The 22,261-nt window shown below is 40.7% G+C and overlaps 8 protein-coding genes across 11 annotated transcripts; 5 read left to right on the top strand and 3 right to left on the bottom strand.

The window, feature by feature from the left end:
- Positions 1-72: 72 nt before the first annotated feature.
- LOC136340159 (uncharacterized) lies at positions 73-2,991 on the top strand. 2 transcript variants are annotated; one of them, XM_066283985.1, is made up of 8 exons: positions 73-1,114; positions 1,172-1,536; positions 1,590-1,787; positions 1,845-1,985; positions 2,036-2,168; positions 2,219-2,365; positions 2,422-2,535; positions 2,863-2,991. In XM_066283985.1, the coding sequence occupies exons 1-8, from the start codon at positions 883-885 to the stop codon at positions 2,874-2,876; spliced, it is 1,344 nt and encodes a 447-aa protein (XP_066140082.1). In that variant the 5' UTR covers positions 73-882; the 3' UTR covers positions 2,877-2,991. The 2 variants fall into 2 exon arrangements, with proteins under 2 accessions (XP_066140082.1, XP_066140081.1); XM_066283984.1 differs by lacking the exon at positions 2,863-2,991 and adding an exon at positions 2,589-2,726.
- A 299-nt stretch (positions 2,992-3,290) lies between these two features.
- LOC136340154 (beta-1,4-galactosyltransferase galt-1) lies at positions 3,291-5,723 on the top strand. The gene is made up of 9 exons (XM_066283978.1): positions 3,291-3,447; positions 3,507-3,580; positions 3,777-3,908; positions 3,961-4,221; positions 4,353-4,580; positions 4,638-4,945; positions 5,000-5,256; positions 5,313-5,424; positions 5,475-5,723. Exons 1-9 carry the CDS (start codon positions 3,291-3,293, stop codon positions 5,620-5,622), a joined length of 1,677 nt encoding a protein of 558 aa, XP_066140075.1. The 3' UTR covers positions 5,623-5,723.
- A 1,195-nt stretch (positions 5,724-6,918) lies between these two features.
- Positions 6,919-9,501, top strand: LOC136339964 (bifunctional coenzyme A synthase-like). The gene is made up of 8 exons (XM_066283623.1): positions 6,919-7,468; positions 7,518-7,791; positions 7,843-7,950; positions 8,004-8,204; positions 8,254-8,442; positions 8,492-8,700; positions 8,755-8,898; positions 9,102-9,501. The coding sequence occupies exons 1-8, from the start codon at positions 7,268-7,270 to the stop codon at positions 9,336-9,338; spliced, it is 1,563 nt and encodes a 520-aa protein (XP_066139720.1). The 5' UTR covers positions 6,919-7,267; the 3' UTR covers positions 9,339-9,501.
- A 403-nt stretch (positions 9,502-9,904) lies between these two features.
- On the bottom strand, positions 9,905-11,937 carry LOC136339965 (nucleolar complex protein 4 homolog B). The gene is made up of 3 exons (XM_066283624.1): positions 11,516-11,937; positions 10,470-11,280; positions 9,905-10,415 (listed from the first exon to the last, which is right to left on the bottom strand). Exons 1-3 carry the CDS (start codon positions 11,847-11,849, stop codon positions 10,055-10,057), a joined length of 1,506 nt encoding a protein of 501 aa, XP_066139721.1. The 5' UTR covers positions 11,850-11,937; the 3' UTR covers positions 9,905-10,054.
- A 282-nt stretch (positions 11,938-12,219) lies between these two features.
- LOC136340405 (developmentally-regulated GTP-binding protein 2) lies at positions 12,220-13,660 on the top strand. The gene is made up of 5 exons (XM_066284459.1): positions 12,220-12,375; positions 12,429-12,901; positions 12,967-13,232; positions 13,287-13,451; positions 13,500-13,660. The coding sequence occupies exons 1-5, from the start codon at positions 12,312-12,314 to the stop codon at positions 13,621-13,623; spliced, it is 1,092 nt and encodes a 363-aa protein (XP_066140556.1). The 5' UTR covers positions 12,220-12,311; the 3' UTR covers positions 13,624-13,660.
- Positions 13,661-13,992: 332 nt separating this feature from the next.
- LOC136340404 (lysosomal-associated transmembrane protein 4B) lies at positions 13,993-17,419 on the bottom strand. Of its 2 annotated transcripts, none has more exons than XM_066284457.1 (8): positions 17,289-17,419; positions 15,943-16,051; positions 15,650-15,842; positions 15,455-15,593; positions 15,239-15,398; positions 14,989-15,183; positions 14,720-14,910; positions 13,993-14,641 (listed from the first exon to the last, which is right to left on the bottom strand). In XM_066284457.1, the coding sequence occupies exons 2-8, from the start codon at positions 16,048-16,050 to the stop codon at positions 14,464-14,466; spliced, it is 1,164 nt and encodes a 387-aa protein (XP_066140554.1). In that variant the 5' UTR covers position 16,051; positions 17,289-17,419; the 3' UTR covers positions 13,993-14,463. The 2 variants fall into 2 exon arrangements, with proteins under 2 accessions (XP_066140554.1, XP_066140555.1); XM_066284458.1 differs by lacking the exon at positions 17,289-17,419 and adding an exon at positions 17,216-17,234.
- Positions 17,420-17,706: 287 nt separating this feature from the next.
- Positions 17,707-21,301, top strand: Hrs (Hepatocyte growth factor regulated tyrosine kinase substrate). 2 transcript variants are annotated; one of them, XM_066284455.1, is made up of 15 exons: positions 17,707-17,901; positions 18,156-18,240; positions 18,322-18,425; positions 18,483-18,643; positions 19,042-19,202; positions 19,261-19,336; positions 19,389-19,511; positions 19,563-19,707; positions 19,759-19,888; positions 19,942-20,109; positions 20,171-20,312; positions 20,362-20,574; positions 20,628-20,802; positions 20,853-20,996; positions 21,054-21,301. In XM_066284455.1, exons 1-15 carry the CDS (start codon positions 17,868-17,870, stop codon positions 21,161-21,163), a joined length of 1,971 nt encoding a protein of 656 aa, XP_066140552.1. In that variant the 5' UTR covers positions 17,707-17,867; the 3' UTR covers positions 21,164-21,301. The 2 variants fall into 2 exon arrangements, with proteins under 2 accessions (XP_066140552.1, XP_066140553.1); XM_066284456.1 differs by lacking the exons at positions 17,707-17,901; positions 18,156-18,240; positions 18,322-18,425; positions 18,483-18,643 and adding an exon at positions 18,731-18,863.
- Positions 21,302-21,315: 14 nt separating this feature from the next.
- Positions 21,316-22,214, bottom strand: LOC136340408 (uncharacterized). The gene is made up of 3 exons (XM_066284464.1): positions 21,780-22,214; positions 21,522-21,727; positions 21,316-21,462 (listed from the first exon to the last, which is right to left on the bottom strand). The coding sequence occupies exons 1-3, from the start codon at positions 21,859-21,861 to the stop codon at positions 21,316-21,318; spliced, it is 435 nt and encodes a 144-aa protein (XP_066140561.1). The 5' UTR covers positions 21,862-22,214.
- Between the last annotated feature and the right edge of the window lie 47 nt (positions 22,215-22,261).

A 22,261-nucleotide genomic window follows, 5' to 3' on the forward strand; every position in this document is an offset into this window, starting at 1 on the left:
ATTGCACTCCTCAATGTGACCTGGTAATCGCTTGATTGGTCCTCTGCTTGTTTCGCAAGAGGCTCCTTAAAACGCCTCTTCCACGGAAGCTGAGATTAGGCTGTCCGGACTCCTGCAAACCTCCATAGTTCCTCCTTTCCTCGTCATTCCATCCAGACTTTACATAACCACCGATGGGAAGATTTCCTTGAATGGACGCCCGCAGGAACCGCACGGGGACATTCCTTAAATCTGGAAATAATGCCCCGAGCTTTCGAGAAAAAGACATTTCAATGTATATCCGGTTGCACGTCCCAGACATGCGCGATCGCGGTTTGAGATGCGCAAAGAGTCACAACGTACAAGGGGGTGTATAAAAGTTCGCTTAAGTTTCAAGCTGCGTTTAGCGACAAAATGAGCGTGGAGCCGTTCAAAGACGCACTTCAAGCTGACAATCGAGTCTCATTGACGATTTTCCTCGAACTGCTTTTGGTAGTAAATGCCTTAATCGCACGTTCGCACACCTCTGGAATATCCCTCGTAGTATCGAAGTGCCGACAAACGTCGACAGAGGAGCTGCGATCTGTAAACGTCACGCAAGGAGGGAAATTGAAAAATTAGCCCTTTTGCACGCACTTTCGCAGGCATTCGTGATTACGCGCTGTAAGTTGCTTTAAGCGATCTCTTGCGATATCCGGCCTTTCACACCGCCGGCTTGCAGCACTCGCCTTAGAAGCCGCTTTCAACTGGTGGCCTCAAAACCAGGTGACTTTTCTTGGCAACCGAGGCACAAGGTGCAGTTCGACGAGATCAATGGCCGGTTCCATGACACAGTCATGACAATGCCAGTGTAAAATTTACATTTTTTTTTACATTATTGGAGCATTAGCAGCACTGAAACCGATGGATCAATTCGAGGAAATAAACAATGAGAGTGACCACGAGCCGGACAGCCCCAAGGGGTACTACACGAGGGCCAAGCGCAGGAAGTTGTGTGAGAAATACCAAGACGCGGAGGATTCGTTCTCGAACTTGTGCGCGAAGTCTGACAGGAGAAAGAGGAAGAATCTGATAATGTTTGTGCCGACCGAAGTGCTGCAGAGGATTTTCGAATACATTTCGTACCACGAATTAAGTAAGCGGCGGGCGGCAGGTTTTTTCCACCAGCGGTTAACCCGTGACGACTCTGCAGGTTCCACGCTCAGGTTGGTTAACCGACGGTTCAAGACTGTCGCCGAAGACCTCCTAAACTTCGGCTTCAAGCGAATCGAGAAAAGGCTGAAATCCCTGATGGGCACCACCGATTTAGCCTTGGGATACACCCAAGACGACATGGAGATCAAGTGCATTTCCAAGCTGCTCTGCCTCCTAGAAATCCTAATTTCCCAGTGCTCCGTGATAGTCTCCACCATTTGGAGGTACGTCTACAACGGATTCTACAAAACTCGCAACACCTGCATGTACGGAGGACTGATCATCGACATCTTCGACATCTTCATGTGGAAGTTCCTGCACTGCCCCAATCAGCTTTATGCGCCGGCGGTGATAAAAGATTATGCAAGTGGAGGCGGGATGGCGGTCTTCCAAGGGCTAATTGAAGATTTTTCCAGTCTCTGCCCCTGGAAGTGTCCAGGATAGTTCAGCTGACCAAGGCCTTTTGCATACACTTCGACAAAACGAACGAGGAGGTCATGAGCAGCTGCTGCATCCTCAGTGGGTGCAAGATCGCGGATATTCTAGATTCAGCCAAATTCGCCAACAAGCACGTCCATTACGAGAAAAGGGTGTCCAACTTTTTCTTAGCTAAAGTCGGGGTTCTCAGCGATAAGAAGGATAAGTAACGACATATCGCACGTGTTTTTCAGTTCAGCTACTACTTCAAGAACTCCTGGTTCGTGGCCATGCCGATTCCGTCCGGCAAAGCGATGGACTGGCCCCAGCAACAGCGGATGATGCACATGAGGCTGCGCCGGATAGTCTTGGCCCACAACGACATGTACCTGCAAGTAGGGCTTCGACGATAACACGCCGACGATTTCTGCAGCGTTAGTTACAGCAGGAGCAGTACAAACGAGAAGTCTCCTTGCGCCCCAACGCTCCTACTGCCATCAAGAAGCCGGGCAACAACGTTTACACCGGCTATGGAGACGTCGAGGACAAATTTTTCTATTACGGAGTAATGAACGATGGTGATGTGAGGCTGTGTCTGACTTGCGCAGTCACTAAACGAGTAATTTAGGGGCGTTCCGCTCGAAGTTCCACCCACCAGAGGACGTCGACGGGCGGGACGAAGAGGACGAGCCGAACGAGATGCTGAACAATCCGGCCGTGGAGCCGGACCTGTTCAATTTCGACGACGACGTGCTCTTCAGGCTTCCCTATTTAGGTTAAAGTCCCATTTGGGTTGTTTTTGAGAGTTTTAATCCATGACAGGAAAATCAGGCTTCAAGGTTGATCTATCAATTCGGTGCCCCCTGGCCTATGCGCCGTTGAGCTACCTGAGGACCTTGGGCGAGGACGAGCTCGGCAAAATGAACGGAAGGGCCTTGGTCAAAGGTAAAGGACTAAGGGGGTTGGAAGGGTGATTAAAGCTCCGCTCCTGTGCTTAGGTGAGAGTCAGCTGCATATGGATTTTGAGTGCTTCGGTGCCCATTACGCCCGTCTGCCCGTTCGGTATCAGTACGAAGTGGGCAGGAGATGTTAACCCATTTTTGCCCATTATTTTATCTTTACCCTATTGCCCGTATTTCACACCCCGTTCGCGTCAATTCAAGTTCTAACTGTGATATTCTATTTTTACATGAATTTTTGTCACTTTCTATTACTTTCGGCTAATAAAACTGAGATTCGCATTTTCTGAAATCGTGAAATTCCTGTGTTTAGCGCGTGAGCGCTGAAGCTGGAATCGATAGACGACAAAGCGGGCTCTAACGCAGGCTCAAGCCAACCCCCATCTCCTGTGCATTTAGACGGAGGACAATGCTGTCGGAATAAATAATTTTTCTTATTTGTAAACAAAAATTAATTATTTATACCCTCGTTCGGTGCCGAGTGTCGCGAAATATACCTCAGAAAATCCAAAATCAAAGGACGCGCAGTGATGGAGCTATAAAGTACCCCCACAATGGACGAAACAGCTGACTGTTTGAGGCCTACATTTGGGTCTATATTATGGTGTTACCGTGACTAGTGCGAGGAAAATTGAGATCGAACCCAACCCATAATCTCTCTCTGGGGATGTATAAAATATTGTTTGAGGTGTGGGTTATTCACTCGTATATTCCTTGATCCTCCCGTAGACGACAGTAGTCATGGGTTCCTCCAGTGGCGGTAAAAAGAAGTACTTGAGCTTCAGGAACCGTCAAAGGGCCAACATGAGCTTCTTCATTGTGGTGATGTTTTTTGCGGTGTTCGGGGTCATCGTGTTCACTGAGATATTTTTCATTGACGACAAAGAAAAGGCCACTGGTGAGTAATCAATTATTGAAATCGCGTTCAACGCCGCTACGTTTTTTCGTGATAACCAGGGGTGTTGGTGAGGCATGGCTCCTTGGGGTTCCACAGCAAAGAGGATAGGCCGGACTACGACAACGACTTCCCGGTAAGCAAACTCTTATTAACCCCGCTATAACTCCTCTTATAACCTTGACAATTTGGCGGAATCAATTGGGTACTTAAACCAGCTTTCATTGGGCTAACTAAATTTAAGAGAAACATTTACGGCGGGACGGAGGGGCTTTATCGAATTATACAGGGCGACCGAAAAAGGTTCACGTTCTTCCGTTATTCTCTTCTAGGCCGATGACTACATATCCATTAGAGTCGGTCAAGCTATGATGGACACCGCTGAAATTGGGGCTTTTTTGCTTGGAAAATCACATGCTCGCATAGCTGCCAGTTTCGACAATTCTCCTCAGTACATGTCCAAAGTAAAACCAAAGAAAAGTTCCCGTACGAAAGTGCAAAAATGGAATTTTCTAGGTTTTCCCGGAAGGACAGTTACCCTCATACCCAGAAAATCTAAGCATATCAGACGGGTCTTGGCAAACAGTCAACGGCAGCAGATACAAGTTCTTCGTCTTTTCCGCATACTTTGACCAGAGGAAGAACCAGCGCAGCATTCGAGTTATCGCGGCGACCAAAACCAGAGGTCCGGAAAGGGTTTGGTGTAGACTATGGTATCGGATGAATGATAATTCGAGCACGTTCAATATCTCCAGAACTGTGCCCGCCAAAATTAAGGTAAGAACTGCTCTTTCCGTTTCTCCTCGCACTCATCCCTCGCCGCTACCGCGGGTTGATGCGTCGCAGGCGACAGTGTTCCCCGGAGCTTTCTTTAATGGAGGATCCATTAGCTTCTAATTTTTTTTTAGGTGATACGAGAGAATTGGAATTTGCGTTACAGCGCCTGTTTCGTCATGTGCCCCCTTAAACTCAACATGTCGGTGCCTACAGCTGTGAGTGTTGTGGCGCGACTAAAAGACGTCCCTACCAACGTCCTCAACGTAATCAACAATTTCAACGAAAGCACATTGATGAAACCGAGATTCATAGGAAAATTCGGTGTTTGCGTTAAACCCCTGCACTTCGACTACAACAAAGTAAGCTCCATAGTAACCATCATTATACGAAAGCACCTCTGGCTGATGTAAAATTAGGAGCTACAAATAATGGAATTCATCGAACTGAATCGTCTGATGGGAGTGGATCATTTCACTTTCTACAATCACACAATCGGGCCCCAAGTGGGGTGCATCTTGGAGCATTATCGCCAGCAAGGCCTGGTTACCCTGTTACCCTGGAAGCTGCAAATGATTTCTCAGAAAGAGATACGCACTGAAGGGCTGTTCGCAGCCCTGAACGACTGCCTCTACAGATCGATGTACAAGTTCTCACACACCCTCCTCATTGACTTGGACGAATACATTATTCCCAATTACAATGAGACCTTACCCCAGATGATCGAGTAAGTCTCACGTCATTTGGTAGCTTATGAAGTTTTAATTTATTGTGGTAACAGCTACTTGAACCATCGATTGAACACACGAAGCACGGGTTCGTTTTCCTTTCAAAACGCGTTTTTCTACCTTCAATGGAGTGACGACTCTGAAGTGGGGCAATTTGACGATCCCATTTCCTCAGATTTGGTTACTCTGAAGAAGACGCGTCGAAAAACAAAACTGCACCCACATAAACAGAGATCAAAATACATCTGTAGACCCGAATTGGTCATCGAGGCTGGAAATCACTTTGTGTGGGAGTTCATTCCAGGCCATGGTAAAAAGCTCCGAGCTCAAGAAAATTACGATTTATACATTTTCGACAATTTTCAGGTACTTTAAATGTGCCTGCAGACGCGGCCATACTGCATCACTATAGGATTTGCGAGTTCGGAGGCAACGACTGCATTAAAACTTCCTCTGTGGTCGATCGAACTGCGTATAGGTGAGCAACGGTCATCTTTGACTGCATTAAATCTAATTTTGGCTATAAAGGTATTTAGTAAGTTTAACGAAGGCGGTAAGAGATCGATACGATCTTCTGAGAGATAAATGTGGCCTATCGAACCCCAGGAAGACTCCCACTAAAGTTTTCCACAAGATATTCCAGATGTTGAAAAGCGGTGCTCAAAGGAGGAGGTAAAATTGTGATTTTAGTTTTGTAAGTAGCAATTACGGCATAAGTTGTGTAAAGAAAAGAGGAATAAAACTTACTTCAAATGTAGTCTGAAGATTAACTACAAATTTCTTATTTAATTCACGCCTCTCTTGTGGATTTTCCTGAAAAAATGTGAACCATCATCTATTGTATTGAGCCGCTGCATTTGCATACGAAATTTAACACGTGGTATCAGGAACACAAAAGTGTGAGGAGGTACATTTAGTCTTTCAGAGTTCTTGAATAATCTTAACACGTGGTATCAGGAACACAGAAGTACGAGGAGGTATTATATTGCTTCTGATAGTTCTTGAAAAAACTTATCACGTGATATCAGGAACACTAAAGTGCGAGGAGGTATATTTAGCTCTTAATAGTTTTTGAATCTGTCAGCGCACATTCTAGTGCGAAGCACTAATTGTACTTTGGGTTGCCTGAAACTTGACATTCTTTCTGTCTGCACCATCTACAAGTTATTATACAGTATACATAGATACTACAAGTATCTCTCTGTAAAGTCTTAGTGGCGCCATCTCGGTGAAATGACGTAATCGAACATTGTCCAATGGTAGGAATCTGTTACCGTCGAGTAACTGGTGCTGTGGGTTGTATTTAGATGACATCATTAGTCACGAGAAAACAAAATGACCTTAAAAGTTGACATGCTGATGCACTTGTACAGGATTCCTTCCATCTCTAAACATAGAGGCTCAATAAAAAAAAAATGGTTAATATTTTTTGAGATAATCAACAAGAAAAGCCATTTCGAATATGCTCTTGGAACTGACGAAAGATAAAAGATGGGAAGTCATTGCACTTGTCGGGATTTTAAGGGTTTGCGTATACCGATAAGATATGGGGGTAACGCAAAACACAGTCGGTGCCAACGGAGTAATATACGATTCCGTTACTGGGTGAGAGCGTAGGGAAAGACCAGTATTCAAACCCGACAAAGAAACGGGTCTTAGGTACTGAGTACAAGATGATATTGTTTCACTGATTTATTTTACTTTTATAATGTTACTCCATGGTTGCACAGCCTGTACTGTCCGCTCGCGAGCCACCAACCTTCTTTTATCATGAACCCCAGTCGTAAATCTCTTGGGGTTCCCCTTTTTCTTTTCGAAGCTAACGGATTTTTGGTATTCCCGCCCCCGCCACTCGTCAATTGTCACACGTGTGTCACTTGTCAGTGCGGGTTTTCGTAGTGGACGGCTCTCGAGCGGATAGTGCACCACACACTGTTCGAAAGTCACTTTTGTTTTGTCAGTAATGTCACTTAACTTTTGTTTACATTTTGGTTCCAATTTTCGAGGTTATGTTTCCATTCCCGAATTTTTGTCTAAATAATTTCCTTTTTCTAGTGAAAATTAAAAGAATCTCTGCAAACCTTCCTTACACTGGACTAAATAATATTTTGTAACTTCTTCTGTTACTAAATCACCTCTAAATTTTGCATTTTCTCCTCAATAGCATTAAAAGTTTAAAGGTCATATTCCTACAAGTTGCATTTATTCTCTTATCGATACCACAACATCCTATAATCTCTCAAAAACCAATAATTTTCACGTTTCTATGAAGTTTTCGTCTGCATCAGCTCACCAGTAAAGCCATAACGAAATATCTTAAGATGCTAGCGAAGACAGGTCTTCTTGTAGTTTCAAACCCAAAACACATAAACCGCCTCCTCACAGATGTGCAAAAAAGTGTTAAAAATACATTATACATCCAGCTTTTATCGGCATTGAACGAACCTTTGGGCAGTTTTCATCCCAATATTTTTAACAGCCCTCCAAAGCTTAGCAGAACAATTTTCGGCATTTATTCTCAGGTAACCTTTGTTGTTCAAATGGAACTTATTTATGAAAAGCTTTTTATAGGCCTCAGTGCTTTGCTATAGTCTAGATGTACGTGTATTGCTTACTGGCCTCAAAAGCAGTGCTCCAGTTCACATAAAAACTCTCCAACCAATAGACATAGTCATATTTGATAAGAAATATGGTACAAATGAGATTGATAGATTTATCAGTAATAAAATTGGGAATATTTCTACTGAGCATAATGTCGTAACCATAGACTGTGGAGAGGGAGATGAAGTCTTAGCAGAAATTGACAACCTGGATAACCAGGTATATAAACATGTCTGCCTCGGAGGTATATAATTTGAAACTCATGAGGCACTATTAAAATATTTAATCAATCCAGGAACCTTTGATCGTCTACATGTTGCTCATAAATTGCTCTTGAGTCACTCAATACTGAGGGCCTCAGAGAAAGTCACAGTGGGCGTAACTGAGGAGAATATGATCCACAGTGAGCTTCAAGACATTTCTTCAAGAACGAATTTTCATTACACTTGATTTCAGGCAAAGTCTTGTGGGAGTTAATTGAAGATGTCGAAGCGAGAATAAAGAACATTCAGGGTTTTGTAGTAGATATATTCCCAGATTTAATTTATAACATTTGCAAAATAGCAGATCCTTGTGGACCTGCAATCGTGGATCCCAGCATAGAGGCAATTATTGTTAGTGAGGAGACTATGAGGGGCGGAGAAAAGATTAATGAAAGTACGTGTGTGTATTTTAATATTTCCTGTCGAAAAAATTGCTGTTTTAGTCAGAAAGGAAAAAGGCTTAGGAGAACTAAAAATAATCCCTATTCCTTTTATCGATGAGCCAAACCCTCAAGGGAGGGAAGAAACAAAAGTAAGTTCCAGCAATCTAAGACTGAGACTCCTGGGTACTTTACTCAAACCTGTAGAAAAGAAGAATATTCCTAATAAACCTTACGTTATAGGCCTAACAGGTATCTCACATCTCTGACATTACTATTAAGCATTAAAAGGGCATTTTAGGTGGAATTGCAAGCGGAAAATCGGGAATTATAAGTCACTTGCAAAACCTGAGAGTCCCCACGATTGACTGTGATAAATTGGGTCATCAAATGTACCGGAAAGACGGACCTTGTTATAACAAAGTGGTCGACTTGTTTGGGCAAAAATTGCTGGATGACAAAGCCGAAATTGACCGTAAAATTTTGGGAAATCTGGTTTTTAAAAACCCTGTACGTGGATTAAATTGTCTGCATTGAATTTTTGATATTTCTTGATAATTACAGGATGAGCTAAAAAAGTTAACCAATATTCTATGGCCTGCAATGGGGAAAGAGATTCGAAAGATGGTGAGCAACATGGACACTGACGTAGTTTGTGTGGAGGCAGCAGTTTTGTGCCAGGCTGGTTGGGACCAGTTTTGCCATGAGGTACCTTTTTATCAAAGTGCACGTTAGGAAAAAGTGAACAGACGCCTTCACAATAACAATATTCATAAGCTTGTATCAATCGAAGACCATAAGATGACCTTTCAGACTATGAAAATCGCATTTGAACCGACTCTCAATATCCTTTAACAGTTTCCCTTGTTCATAAACCAAATTGCTGAGTCATGTATATTTTTTTTCTGTAGGTTTGGGTAACGCTAATTCCTCCAACTGAGGCTATAAACCGCCTGAAAACCAGAAATAACCTGAGCGAAGACCAGGCAAAAGAGAGACTGGCAGCACAGCAGTCCAATAGCGAATACATAAGCAAGGCGAATGTGGTGTTTTGCCCCTTGTGGGAGATCGAGTATACAAAACTGCAAGTGTACAAAGCGTGGGCGCTTCTGCAAAAGCGAATACCCTTAAAAACGCTTGATGAATGAGGAGTCTAATGATAGATAATGTAGAGAGTGGGAAATATATAGTGCGGGGAGAAATATTATATGTTTAGTCTCTATTGTTATGCGCTCGATGCTCTAATCTTAAGTGGTTTTTGTTATATATTGGAAGTTTATATTTTAGTAAGAAAATAAATATTGAAAAATCTGCGGACAATTGGGAGAATGGCACCCTATATATAGGTTTACTCGGGCAATTTGATTGCCAGATGGAGGCGCGTAAGATTGAGTAACAATTCTAATGCTCTGACTGTCGGATCTCGCGGTTGTTGCAAGATAGGGAAGACTGACGCCTTATTGAAACATATTTCTTATGAGCTTTGCTCCGGTGCGAAAAACACATAAACCATTAAAGACAATTTATTTAGGCTCTAAATGGTAATTAAATTTTAGATTATTCAATATCACATAAACAAAGGTGTATTAACAAACTTAAAACTGATAGGAAACAGTAAAAAAAATCGAAACGGACAGTGATAAGAGTGTCGGAATGCTGAAGGGAGCTTTATGGCAAATTTAATAACGCGTATGGATAAACTCAATACAGAACACACGATGCACATCAATTTGTATTTCTTTAGGTAAGACTGTCTAGTTCCATAAAGGCAATTACTACGTCTAAATTTTAATTTAACGCCTTGAAAAGTAAAACTGCGCCTGATATACCATATCAAATTGAATCACATTTTCTTTTTAAACATTTAAGAAAATTCCCAAAATTGGTTAACTTTCTCACCTCTCCCCAAAGAAAAGCCGTCGTTTGGCTGCTCAAACTGCAGAATTATTAACTTACTCATCTTTTTCACTTCTCTATCAAAAACATCATCTCCGGTATTCTCCAGAACTTTTCCAATATCCCATTCAACCGAAGGGAGAGGGGAAGCAATAAATCTGGCAGCATTTGCAACTGAAGGTTGGACGTGACTTTGTAGAGTTTGTAACTCCCATAAGGAACTGTTGATTGCATATGACTTCAGAGGATCTCTTTCCTCCATTATATAGGGGTCCATGCTGGCACTGATCCCGCTATCATTGTGGAGCAGACGTTTCAGCCCTGGATGTCTGTGAAAATAAAATTAATAAAATCCTCAAAGTGCATATTTCCCAACAAATTACCTCAAAATGAGATTTCCTATAAACTGGCAGATAATGATGATATCTTCAGAGGGCGCTAACAAGGCTAAACGGGCCAGCCTTTTAGCAAAAGCAGCCACCAATATTTCAGGCAAATATGTAGAACTCAAGAACAAGTCTGATAAATAAAACAGCCGGGCTTTGTATTTAGTGTGGAATATCTCTGGCTCAAACATTGAGTACAGCTTGGCAAATATGTTTGGATAGTCTAGATTGTGCACTTGAATCATGGTGAAAATTCCTTGTAAAGCCAAAAGGCTTACTGGGCCCCCCATATCCAGAGAGTCCATTAAAAAGTCAGTAAGGAGTAGGGGTTTATCTAGATGCACCAAAACTTTCTCCAGGAGGACCACTAGTAGTTGTCGGTGTGTTTGAGGTGTATGCTCCCAAAGCATTAAGCATTGCCAAACTTTGTTGAGATTCTTTTTAACTAGAGTCTCCTCAAATATTATTGGGGAGTTTGGCTCACTACTGCACAAATATTTAGTCTCAGTATTAGGGTGGATTTGAAGTCTCTCTAGCAGTGACAAATAGTTTACAATGTAATACTCATTAGGGTTTGTTTTGGCAGTGAGCGAGGGCAGTAATTTCCATGTATAAAACAGAACGTCGTCAAATAAAAAATATTCTGTTTGCTTGTTTATCAGATATGTGTTGCTTTTTTTGTCTGAAAGTAGTTTCATTAGAATGGACTTTAGTTTATTCACTGGGAAGTAATTTTCAACTTCAGAGGTGTAGTGGACTAAGGGACACCTCCCTTCAATTGCTAGAAGATTCATTGCAGTAGAGATTGCTGTAAACATTAAATTTTATGCAATATAAATACAAAAAAAAAACATAAAATATGGATTTATAAACTCTGGATTTAATGGAGTACCAACAGTTTGGAAATGTCTAGAGCAAATGCAGTTACTAAGTTTATGGATCTCATGTAAAGTTTAATGGATCTAAGTTGTAAGATATATTGTTAAATTCAGAGTTGCAAGATGCTGTATCTTACATTATCTTGCTCTGTATAACTCCCTTACCTTGCATGGAAACTTTTGGATTGTCATGCTCCATGCAATCCACCACTTTACCATAACATTCCTCATACCTATCAATGAGCCACTTTCTCTTATCATTTTCAGCATTTTTCTCTATCGTTTTCAATGGGGCTACTTCGAACCCTATTTTCCGATCCCTAATTAGGCTGGAAAAAACCAAATCCAGTGCTAACAAACAGGAGGCCGTGTCCGCCCCAGATTCGAAATGTTTCACGATTTGCATCAATCCAGCCGGATTTTCGGGGTAGCTGAGGAACTCTTGGGCTTTTTGCCGCAAGAATTTCGATATTTTCACGGGTTTTTCCGCTTGAGACATGCTTTTTAAATAACTTTACAAACGGGGAAATAATGGAGAGATTGTACGAAACTATCTCTCTCCCGGAAAATACTATTAAGAAAGAGAAAAGTGAGGTTAGGTGGGTCATCTGACATATGACAATTGAAGGAAGGTGAAACGTATACCTTGAGATTATCGTGGCGAAAAAAGAGATGTGGCAACAGTGCCCGACCAGTTGATTTTTAACCACCCTTAGGTGAAAAGAAAATGTAGACTATGTAAATTCCTGCAAGGTTTTAATTAGTGTTTCATGTTATATGCGAACGTTACTGATTATCAGGAAGTGTGTAATAGCACTATTCACTGTGTTGCCACACCTTATATTCGATGAGTAATTAAGTTCAATTCGTGCATAGTTGTTGGATTGTCCTTAAGATTTTTCAAATAGCTATTTATTATTTTTAATTTTAATTTATGCTGCCGTGTCGTTGACTGAACAACATGGGTATATTAGAAAAAATATCGGAAATTGAGAAGGAAATCTCTCGAACTCAAAAAAACAAAGGTAGAAATCACCACTCGATACCTTCTATCCTTCTAATTTATCATCTCTTGCAGCGACCGAATACCACTTGGGCCTCCTCAAAGCCAAATTAGCGAAATACCGGTCCCAGCTCCTGGAACCTTCGAAAAAATCCGAAAAAGGCGAAGGGTTCGACGTCCTCAAAAGCGGCGACGCGCGAGTGGCTCTCATCGGCTTTCCTTCAGTAGGAAAATCTACTTTACTGTCAACTTTAACAAAAACTGAGAGTGAGGCTGCTTCATATGAGTTCACCACTCTAACGTGCATTCCTGGAGTTATCGACTACAACGGGGCTAACATTCAGCTGCTTGATTTGCCAGGTATTATTGAAGGGGCTGCTCAAGGCAAGGGTAGAGGCCGCCAAGTTATTGCTGTAGCGAGAACTGCTGATTTGGTGTTGATGATGCTTGATGCTACAAAAAAGGATGTTCATAGGGAGCTTTTAGAGAAGGAATTGGAGAGTGTTGGTATTAGATTGAATAAGAAAAAGCCCAATATTTATTTTAAGGTGAGGAGAACATATCTGTTCAGGAAATGACCCTTATGATTTTGACCAGAGCATAATTTTGCTAGGTTAAAAAAGGTGGAGGCCTGTCTTTCAACTCCACATGCTCGTTGACAAAAGTGGATGAAAAACTAGTGCAAATGATATTGCATGAATATAAAATATTCAATGCAGAGGTACTTTTCCGTGACGATTGCACTGCAGATGAACTCATTGATGTTATATGTGCAAATAGAGTGTACCTGCCTTGCCTCTATGTGTATAATAAAATCGATCAAATTTCCATTGAGGAAGTTGACAGAATTGCCAGGCAGCCTAACAGCGTGGTTGTAAGGTAAATTTCCTCAACACCATGTTTTAAGTTAAAGTAAAACATATTCCCTTCCAGCTGTAATATGAAGCTCAATTTGGACTATTTGCTTGAGGTGCTGTGGGAATATTTAAGCTTAATCCGGGTATATACAAAAAAACCTGGCCAACCCCCAGATTTCTCTGATGGGTTGATTTTAAGGAAAGGGGTTACTGCAGAGCATGTCTGCCATGCCATCCATAGGTAGCTTAATGATGACAAGTAAAGTTTTTGTTTAAAATGGGTTTCTAGAACTCTAGCAGCCCAGTTCAAATACGGCCTGGTTTGGGGTACAAGTACAAAATACTCCCCACAGCGAGTAGGGCTTTCACACGTCATGGCAGACGAGGACGTTATTCAAGTTGTTAAGAAGTGAAATATTTTTTTAAATAAATAATGATGATAAACAGCAATTTTAGCATAGTTGACTTTTAAGATAAGGCTTTTTTTACTTTTATTTAAAAGTTCATAAAAACAGAGCAAAAATTCCATTTAGCTGAAGTTATTTTGGCAAAAAAACATAGCCATGTATATGTGAATAAAGTAAATCCTGTATTTGCATAACCTGTCCAGAAGAATTGTGTGAAACGCTTTTGAATACCTTAGTTTTCATCTTCGCCTTTTGAAGGCTCTGGCAAAGGTCTCTCCAATTGCTTGACTGATGGAAAGCAGCACACGATTTGTATCCCGGATGCTGCGTGTTCTTTTTTGAGGCTCATTCAACCTTAAAATCCTCTTATGAGTATTTAGTAAGTACTTAAAATCTTTATTAAAAACCATAATAACAAGGGAGATTTTTAAGAAAAATCGAACGACAATGACTATCTACCGTTTTTCTACACCGAAATCTATTATTTACTTAATACTTGTCGTTGTATTAACCTATGCCTATGTTAAGACTAATATCCCTAAATAATGCCTATGGCAGTAATAAAAACATCTAGAACTCTCCTTCCTCATACACCTAGTTTAATTTTGATTCGCCCTTTTTCAACATTAACGCAAAAAAAAATCAAATTTTCCTAAACCCAACGACATATTTCCTGTTTGTTGGCACGGAAAAACCTTTTCCAGAAGTCGGGAATAGCCATCTAGACTTGTACCTCTCTAATGCAGAAATTTAAAGCAAAAAATAAGCCAGATCTATGAAGACGATTCGGACAATAATAAAATTAATATTCACTCAACAATTTAAAACTTCCTCAGGAAACATTTTTCATTTTTCAGGCTTTTCCTCGTTGGCGTCGCGTTTCAAAGCTTCTGCATCCAAGTAGCAATACTCTGGGTCTTCGTCGACTTGAAGGACATGTTCTTCCTCTTTATTGTCGTGTTCATTATTGGGAGACGCCACGTTGAAGGCTGAAGCGGTAGGAGAGGCAGTAGAGGCAAGGTCGCTGTTGGGACAGAACAATAAGATATTACTGAACTGCTTCTTTAATTTCAACTACCTAACAGAGATGTAAAAGAATTACCGTGCAGCGACAGTTTCTTCGGAACTAGAAGCGCTATCTTCCGGTTGAACCTCTTGAGGATTATCCGGAGAATAAGTAACCAAAAATCTGCGTATGGGAACTTCTTGGACTACACAGGTGGTCGTGGTGGTTATTGGGGACTCCTCAGCAGTTACTGCAGGATACGGTGGAGGCTGATCATCCATGACATCCTAGAAAACCCATTGAATTGAGCATTAAATTGATCAAAAAGTGTCACAGAGCAATTTCCTCGCTTCAATATTACTCACCTGATAGGAGGGAGGGGCAGTTTGCTTCATAGGCCCGAACAACGCAGCTTCATTATCTCTAAACATGGCTGCGTAGTCAGGTTCGCTTCTATCCAGCCCATCATTTGGTAGGATGTAATGAATAGTGTTATGGGTGGCTTGCTTCTTGAGGGTCAGGTATTTGTAACAACGCCAAACAACCCCAATCCAGTAGGCCTAATAAAATTAATTTTTGGTACTCCTCATAGCTGTTACATTAAACACGTGTTACCTTCCAGATCATGGACACCAAAAAGGATAACAAGACAAGAAGAGACAGAGTCTGAGGACTGAGAGAGAGAAGTTCTTGATGGAAGGGCATGTTGTGCCAGTTTTCGGCTACGAGCCGGTGCACTGACCGGAGATAGCAAAAGTATCCGGTTGCTGTTAATCTAATGATTAAATAAATCATTAAACGGCACAAAAATACATTAGTTCTGAGCCTTACGTGGTGATGGCAAAATCAAATAATTGTAAAAAGAAGAAGGGTAAGATGTGCTTGGGCTTGCCTTTAATGGCCCCATAGACCATTAGCAGTGTAATGGAAAGTGTGCAGATGGTGATAATTGCTCCCATATCCACGTCAGCTGAAACAAATAATGGGTGTAAAAATACAAAATCAAGTGAGAATTGAAATATTTACAGGGCAAGACTGTTCTCCCATCTTGGGTTGTGGGCAAGAAATAAGGATTATCATCATTCTTGACTTTACTTAATGGTGTTGGTAGGAAGTCCCCTTCTAAGTAATCCTTCTTGTTAAACTCGTTTTTTTGATTGATGTAGCTCTGATTTCGCATCACCAGTGACACAACTGTGAGAGCCAACACATGGAGCAGCTATGGACAAAAAGATTAAAGAGTATTCACACAAATTAAGGAAGAATGGAGCTTTAACAAAGGAAAATGACACAAATAAGACATAAAAAGCCAAACTTACTAAATGATATACCCCAAAAACAATGGTGGCCGTCTTTACGTGAAGACAGAAGCAGGCCCTCCATTCATTCTTGCCTGCAGAGCCTAACTTGAGGCGCATATTGAACATTCTGTGGAAAAAAATGTTTTGAAAATTATCAATCAACAGAAAGTTTAATGATGTCAAATGGGAATATAATGAGCAAGCCAGAACAAGATATTGTAGCAGTTAACACCACTTAATATAGTATTACCTATAAAGAAACATAGAATTACTTTAAGTGATAAGGTTTTCAAAACTTCTGATGATTCACCCATATGAATTTCCAATCATTAGAAATTATCCTTGGAATTATTTCTAAATGATCTACATTGCGCTGAGAGTTTGTCTTTCCCATAGAAAAAGTATGTTTGCAGAGTGTGTGCTAATCATACTGTTGACTGAAATACACGTTAAACACCCCTAAGTTAATATAAAAAAATTGGAATCCGTGTCTGATTCAAGCTTGAAAAATCTCAATAATCACAACAAAATAACTGACAATAGATTTTCCTGATTAGACCTGCTTTGGGCCTCTGAATCCCTAAGAGTTTTTCTTAGAAAAGCTTTTCCAACTAATTGACTATTTATAGTCACATTATGTTGGTGCTTATGTTTTGACAAACTGAACATTTGCTGATACGACCAAAATCGCAACTGATTACTGCACTAAAATGAAATGCTGCACTCCCAAAGGGCCATAAATTTGTGGTACCCTCTGGAGATAATCGCTTTTATGTACTTGATTTGCCATTGCATCAGAATGTTGTTGTTAATATTTATTATTGTGATAACCTTGAGTGATCCTGTTATTTTGAAATAAATAACTAATGAAAGACTACACTTGCTTGGAATCAAATAGCACAATTTGCAGATAGTTGTGCTAGATTTCTAAGTTAGAAACGTGCGTGAGGATCGGAATTTATGTTCGCAATCTGTTTGACGCTGCAGTTTAAAAACAAGCAGCTCGATATAACGTAAACGATAAAAGACAAACACAAAGGGGAAATTTCATAAGATCTTTTAGTAAAAGGTGAGAGATCTGAACCAGAATCATGGGTCATTCTCAAGCTGCAATATAGTTAGATTCGACGTTTAAATCATTATATCAACACCGTGCTATAAAATTGGCGATAATACCAGTAATAGAACTTAATTTGGCGAGATAATTAAGTCTTATTTATTGCACAAACAATCCTAGTCTGAAGAATTGTGAATATTCAGGGATTTTTCAGTTGCTATAATCGGGCCTTACTGGATTACAGAGTGCCTTTAGCCTACACAGGAACGTCCCTGTGCCTAACAAAACTACAGGGAGTGGTACTTACAAATTGAGAACTCGATTAAACTATCACTTTTCTGTAATTATTGATAACAAATTTTGAGAAGATAACTGCAAACGTATTGCCTCCGAGGGTCGATTTACACAGTACTGCCAACAAAACTAAAAAACTGACAGTGACATTTGCAGGATAGCCAAGAGCTGTCAACTTTTAAGTACATAGTAGTGTTGTAGTAATAAAAAATGATGATGCCGTAAACGTTTATAACACACCCAACAGTCTTCAAATAATTTTAAGCAATCTTTAAAGCCTCATAAATATTGCTAGACCTCAACATACGAACCATTGCCACATTTATGTAGCAAAAATGCCGAATTTATGTGCATTTCGATATATTTTACATTGTATACATCCCGGATGAGCTATTATTAATAAACATCAGTCATATTCACCTGTCAAAGTCAGCTGACTGGGCCGTCTTGGTACGAAGTTGAGTTTGAGAGGAGAAATCATAACATTATTCATCATCAAAAAACTTGAGTTTTTAGTGAAATTTTCTAAAAAAACATTAAATTAAGAAAGAAAAAAATTCAGTGAAATTCTTTGGTACGATCAAGTCCAGACATGTTCCGTTCGGGACACTTTGATAAATTGCTTGGTAAGTAGGTTGCTGACTACAAAACATCCCAGTGCTTTCTTAAAAGTTATAAGATTATGTTATCCACAACGTTCTACGATCCAGTACCTTTGCCATTGAAACGGCTTCTGAAAAGCCGTCTCTGAGGCACACCAATGCAGCATACATTACAAAAATTTTACATCTTTCTCTCGTTCCACTTTGTAGGCGCACTATACCAGCTTAATTTCTTCTCATTACTGCAACACTAGCAAATTCATTTTTCTAACTTGCAGATAAAGCCACAAGCCAGTTATTAATGGAACCAGACTGGCCATCAATAATACAGATATGCGACTTAATTAGACAGAATGATATACAGTATGTATCCATCTCCGTCTTGTTGGCTTGACACCAAAGCCTAAGGCCGAAGGCAATCGCTCATTTTTTCTAATTTTCTAGACCTAAAGTTGCAATCAACGCAGTAAAAAAGAAGTTATTTTTGCCTAACCCTCATTCTTCACTATATGCCTTGTTGTGTCTCGAGAGTATGATCAAGAACTGCGGTAAGATGAATCTACATGGAATCACTTTGAAATGCGCTTTCACAAAATCATTTTTAGGGGCATTAATTGCAGAGGAACTAACAACAAAAGCCAACTGTGATTTCTTACATGATCTGGCCAAAAACACTCCCCATGAAAACGTTAAGCAGAAATTATTAGAACTGATTCAGGTTTGGAGTTTCGCATTCAGGAAGAATCCAAAACATGGCAATTTGAAGGTATAACTTAGCTGGTTCAGGGATTTTTAATCTGCGATATATTATAAATTAGTGACCTTGAGCTCAAACAATTGTATAGATATGTTTATCATCCTGTTTACATTAGTCATTGGTTTAATCACTGCGTAGGTTCATTTCAAATCAAAACTGTTAATAGGTTAGTTGGTATATACTTGGGCAGTTAATACACATGGACTACATTGCTGGTATAGGTAGTTGGGTATGTAAAATTGTTCCAAAACTACGCGAGAGACTGATACAAAATACACTCAGAACCATAGTTTCTTGCCATTCACTGCACAGATTATTTCCTTCTCCCCGAATTCAAGGGTACAACTGACAAAGTCCCATTTCCCTTAAATTAAATTAAAGTCTTAACAAGATTAACGCGGTTTCAGGACTTGATGGCTGCCATGAAAGCAGAGGGTTTCAAGTTCCCAGTTTTACGCGAAAGCGACGCAATGTTCGCTGCTGATACCGCTCCCGACTGGCTCGATGGGGACACCTGCCATCGCTGCAGGACCGCTTTCGGTCTTGTGCAGAGGAAACACCATTGCAGGCATGTTGTTCTTTGTATTAATTCACATCCGTGCCATTCCCTTCTTATGGGATTTTAGGAATTGTGGTCAAGTCTTTTGTGGGCAGTGTAGTTCCAAATCAACAACTTTACCCAAGTTTGGCATTGAAAAAGAAGTGAGTCACGAAATCGAACATTGGTTGGGTGATATTCGTCAAAATTTATTAGGTCAGAGTTTGCGAAACCTGCTATGATAAAGTGAATAAGCCTGTTACTGCTTCCAAGTTGATCAAACAAGATGGTGAATTACCTTCTGAGTATTTGAACAGTTCTCTAGCGCAGCAAAGCCAGGTAAACCCCTCACCTGTCATGGTGGTATATTAAGTGTATGATAAATTATAGGAACCTCCAAGGAAGAATGAAGATGAGTTGAAGGAAGAAGAGGAGCTACAGTTGGCATTAGCTCTTAGCCAATCTGAGGCTGAAGCCAAAGAGAAGGAAAAACTGAGGGCCACACATGCTCTGCTTAACAATTCCTTCAAGAAAGGTTTTATTACTGCAATAAACTTTCTTGAAGAAAAATGAGAACCTGTTTTAGAGCCTGAGCCTGTGACTCGAAGAAGCCCTTCGCCGCAGCTTGAGGAAACTGGCAATTCCGAGTTGGATCGTTATCTGAATCGTTCCTATTGGGAATCTATCCAGTCCAATGACACCAAAGAGATCATCAGGTAATTTATGCCTTTGAATTATTGAAATCAACTAATTTTGATATCTTCCTAAGACCAACAAGCCCATCTGCCCCTTCCCCTGCTTCCTCCATCCTCAGCAACGAACCAAAGTTCAAAATTAAAGAGAACGGAGTTGCGGACAACGATTTGGAAGAGTTCATCAAAACTTTGAAGAGTCAAGTGGAGATTTTTATTAACAGGATGAAAAGCAACTCCAGCAGGTGCGGTGTTTCAGCAATTAATTGCATCCTTTTCTCTGTATTGACAACTAATAATTCTCAGAGGACGCTCAATCACAAACGACACCAGCGTCCAGTCACTGTTCATGAACATTACCAACTTGCACTCGAGGTTATTGCGTTATATTCAAGACCACGATGATCGCAGGCTGCACTACGAGGGGCTGCAAGACAAGCTGACTCAGGTTTGTATCAGCAGAGACTTTAGGATGTGCAGTAATTAGTTTTTCTAAGGTGAAAGATGCACGGGCCGCCCTGGATGCGCTGCGTGAGGAACATCGTGAAAGATTACGGCGCGAAGCTGAGGAAGCGGAGCGACAGCGACAGATGCAAATGGCGCACAAACTAGAAATTATGCGCAAAAAGAAGCAGGAATATTTGCAATATCAGAGGCAGTTGGCATTGCAGAGGATTCAGGAACAGGAAAGGGAGATGCAGATGAGACAGGTAAGAGAGAAAGTTACATATTTTAAAATTAATTAACCACGAATTTCTTCAAGGAGCAACAAAAGCAACAGTACCTAATGGGGCCACAGCAGTTTGGAGGTTATATTGGATCCCCAGTGCATGCAGTCCCATTCCAACCTTCAAACCCACCTGTTCCAACCCCGGTGGGAGGATTTTACGCTCCTTACGGGCAGATGATGGGGCAGCCTCCAAATTCTGCCCCTCAAGGTACCTAACAAACTCCAGCAAATCTCAGTATTAAAGGTTTGTGTATCTAGGAGGGAGCTGTCCCCCGATGCCGCAGATGGGCCCACCTCAAGGGCAACCATTTCAACCCCATCCTCAGCAAGCTGGGGCAAATTTTGCTCCAATGATGGTGCCTCATCCTGGTATGCCCCCGTCGCAGCCAACTCCGCCAGCAGGTAACTTTTTTTACTGTTTTACTGTAGGAAAGTGATGGTGAGGATTTATGGTTTTAGGTCAGCTGCAAAGGGTCTTTCCCCAACAAGGCCCTACTTCTCAACAACAAGCGCAGGCACCGCAAATTGTAGAACAAACTCAAACGGCGGAATTGATTAGTTTTGATTGAGAAGCCACTTTTAAACATTGAATGAATCATTATACAGTTATTTAAATAAATGTTTTAACCTTATGATAGTTCTGTTATGATCCATTAAGCTTTTTTTGTTTATGATGATGTGTATTATTCAATAAAAAAGACAAATGATTTACGTATTTCATTTACGACTCCAACCCATCAGGACTTACCCCCATGTAACACAGCACTCCCCCTCCTGGGATCTGTTTGACGCTAACGTACGCCCTGCCGTCAGGAGATTTGTGATGCAGCACTGGAGAAATTGGACCCATTTTCGGCAAAAACGGAACCTGTTGGGTGGAGTTATCAAATCAATTTTACTCGAAAAACAGTGTTTAATGGCAAGTACCTCTTTGCAAATGATATTTCCTAAACACTCTGAGAGGGAGCTTAAAACACCTCCCGGGGGAGGATGTTCGAAAGGACCATGAACGCACTTATTACGCACCTGAATTCTCAACAACTGGGCGTATTCGTTTTTGATTTTTGATGCTTCTAGATGGTCGTCAGGTATGGAAGCGAGTTTTCTGGCCCATTCCGCACACCTTACTCTATCTGTTCAAGTTATCATTGAAGTATATACATTAATGGATATTAATATACAAACCAAATGGACAGTCCAATTTGATCATGTGAGAGGAGATATCTAACAGAGCATTCCGGAATTCTTCGGCCTCATTGGAACCCATTTTAAGCTCTTTTTAGTGATATACTAAACGGGAATTTGGCGTAGAAAAGCGTTGATTACTGAGAAAATATCAATTTAAACTTGGCAAAAGTGCCATTAGCCGCTTATTTGAAAATGGCGGTCATTGCTGCGTTGCCAAGTTGTCTGAAATTCGGGGGAGTATTATCAATTCGCTCGAAGCTCGACTCTCATTTACATTTAACACTAATTTCCATTTGTGATTTTACTCCATTTAATACTCGCAAAAGTGTATTAGTTTTAATGTTTAATTATCACAAAACATAATTCTGAAAGAATTATCCAGGAAAAAACTTTTCAAGTGGGAGCTAGTGGAACCACAACGGGCCTGAGAATATAAAGGTAAGTTAGGCACCATTGTCACGACCTCCCACTTCCCAAAT

This window comes from Euwallacea fornicatus, chromosome 7, assembly GCF_040115645.1.
Source record: "Euwallacea fornicatus isolate EFF26 chromosome 7, ASM4011564v1, whole genome shotgun sequence".
Taxonomy (NCBI): Eukaryota; Metazoa; Arthropoda; class Insecta; order Coleoptera; family Curculionidae; genus Euwallacea; species Euwallacea fornicatus.

Coding starts and splice junctions, on each gene's coding strand:
- LOC136340159 (XM_066283984.1), top strand. CDS start 883: ATGGATCAATTCGAGGAAATAAACAATGAGAGTGACCACGAGCCGGAC. Junction 1,788..1,844: donor CCAACTTTTTCTTAGCTAAA/GTCGGGGTTCTC, acceptor CGTGTTTTTCAG/TTCAGCTACTACTTCAAGAA. Junction 2,536..2,588: donor CGGAAGGGCCTTGGTCAAAG/GTAAAGGACTAA, acceptor TCCTGTGCTTAG/GTGAGAGTCAGCTGCATATG.
- LOC136340154 (XM_066283978.1), top strand. CDS start 3,291: ATGGGTTCCTCCAGTGGCGGTAAAAAGAAGTACTTGAGCTTCAGGAAC. Junction 3,448..3,506: donor CGACAAAGAAAAGGCCACTG/GTGAGTAATCAA, acceptor CGTGATAACCAG/GGGTGTTGGTGAGGCATGGC. Junction 5,425..5,474: donor GTCGATCGAACTGCGTATAG/GTGAGCAACGGT, acceptor TTGGCTATAAAG/GTATTTAGTAAGTTTAACGA.
- LOC136339964 (XM_066283623.1), top strand. CDS start 7,268: ATGCTAGCGAAGACAGGTCTTCTTGTAGTTTCAAACCCAAAACACATA. Junction 8,205..8,253: donor CGGAGAAAAGATTAATGAAA/GTACGTGTGTGT, acceptor TTGCTGTTTTAG/TCAGAAAGGAAAAAGGCTTA. Junction 8,443..8,491: donor TTACGTTATAGGCCTAACAG/GTATCTCACATC, acceptor AGGGCATTTTAG/GTGGAATTGCAAGCGGAAAA.
- LOC136339965 (XM_066283624.1), bottom strand. CDS start 11,849: ATGTCTCAAGCGGAAAAACCCGTGAAAATATCGAAATTCTTGCGGCAA. Junction 11,281..11,515: donor TCCAAAAGTTTCCATGCAAG/GTAAGGGAGTTA, acceptor TAATGTTTACAG/CAATCTCTACTGCAATGAAT. Junction 10,416..10,469: donor ATAGGAAATCTCATTTTGAG/GTAATTTGTTGG, acceptor TTATTTTCACAG/ACATCCAGGGCTGAAACGTC.
- LOC136340405 (XM_066284459.1), top strand. CDS start 12,312: ATGGGTATATTAGAAAAAATATCGGAAATTGAGAAGGAAATCTCTCGA. Junction 12,376..12,428: donor TCGAACTCAAAAAAACAAAG/GTAGAAATCACC, acceptor CATCTCTTGCAG/CGACCGAATACCACTTGGGC. Junction 12,902..12,966: donor AGCCCAATATTTATTTTAAG/GTGAGGAGAACA, acceptor TAATTTTGCTAG/GTTAAAAAAGGTGGAGGCCT.
- LOC136340404 (XM_066284457.1), bottom strand. CDS start 16,050: ATGTTCAATATGCGCCTCAAGTTAGGCTCTGCAGGCAAGAATGAATGG. Junction 15,399..15,454: donor TTTGATTTTGCCATCACCAC/GTAAGGCTCAGA, acceptor TTTAATCATTAG/ATTAACAGCAACCGGATACT. Junction 14,911..14,988: donor CTGCCCCTCCCTCCTATCAG/GTGAGTAATATT, acceptor TGGGTTTTCTAG/GATGTCATGGATGATCAGCC.
- Hrs (XM_066284455.1), top strand. CDS start 17,868: ATGTTCCGTTCGGGACACTTTGATAAATTGCTTG. Junction 18,426..18,482: donor GAGTATGATCAAGAACTGCG/GTAAGATGAATC, acceptor AATCATTTTTAG/GGGCATTAATTGCAGAGGAA. Junction 20,997..21,053: donor GCAGCCAACTCCGCCAGCAG/GTAACTTTTTTT, acceptor TTATGGTTTTAG/GTCAGCTGCAAAGGGTCTTT.
- LOC136340408 (XM_066284464.1), bottom strand. CDS start 21,861: ATGGGTTCCAATGAGGCCGAAGAATTCCGGAATGCTCTGTTAGATATC. Junction 21,728..21,779: donor CAAATTGGACTGTCCATTTG/GTTTGTATATTA, acceptor TAACTTGAACAG/ATAGAGTAAGGTGTGCGGAA. Junction 21,463..21,521: donor GAAATATCATTTGCAAAGAG/GTACTTGCCATT, acceptor TCCACCCAACAG/GTTCCGTTTTTGCCGAAAAT.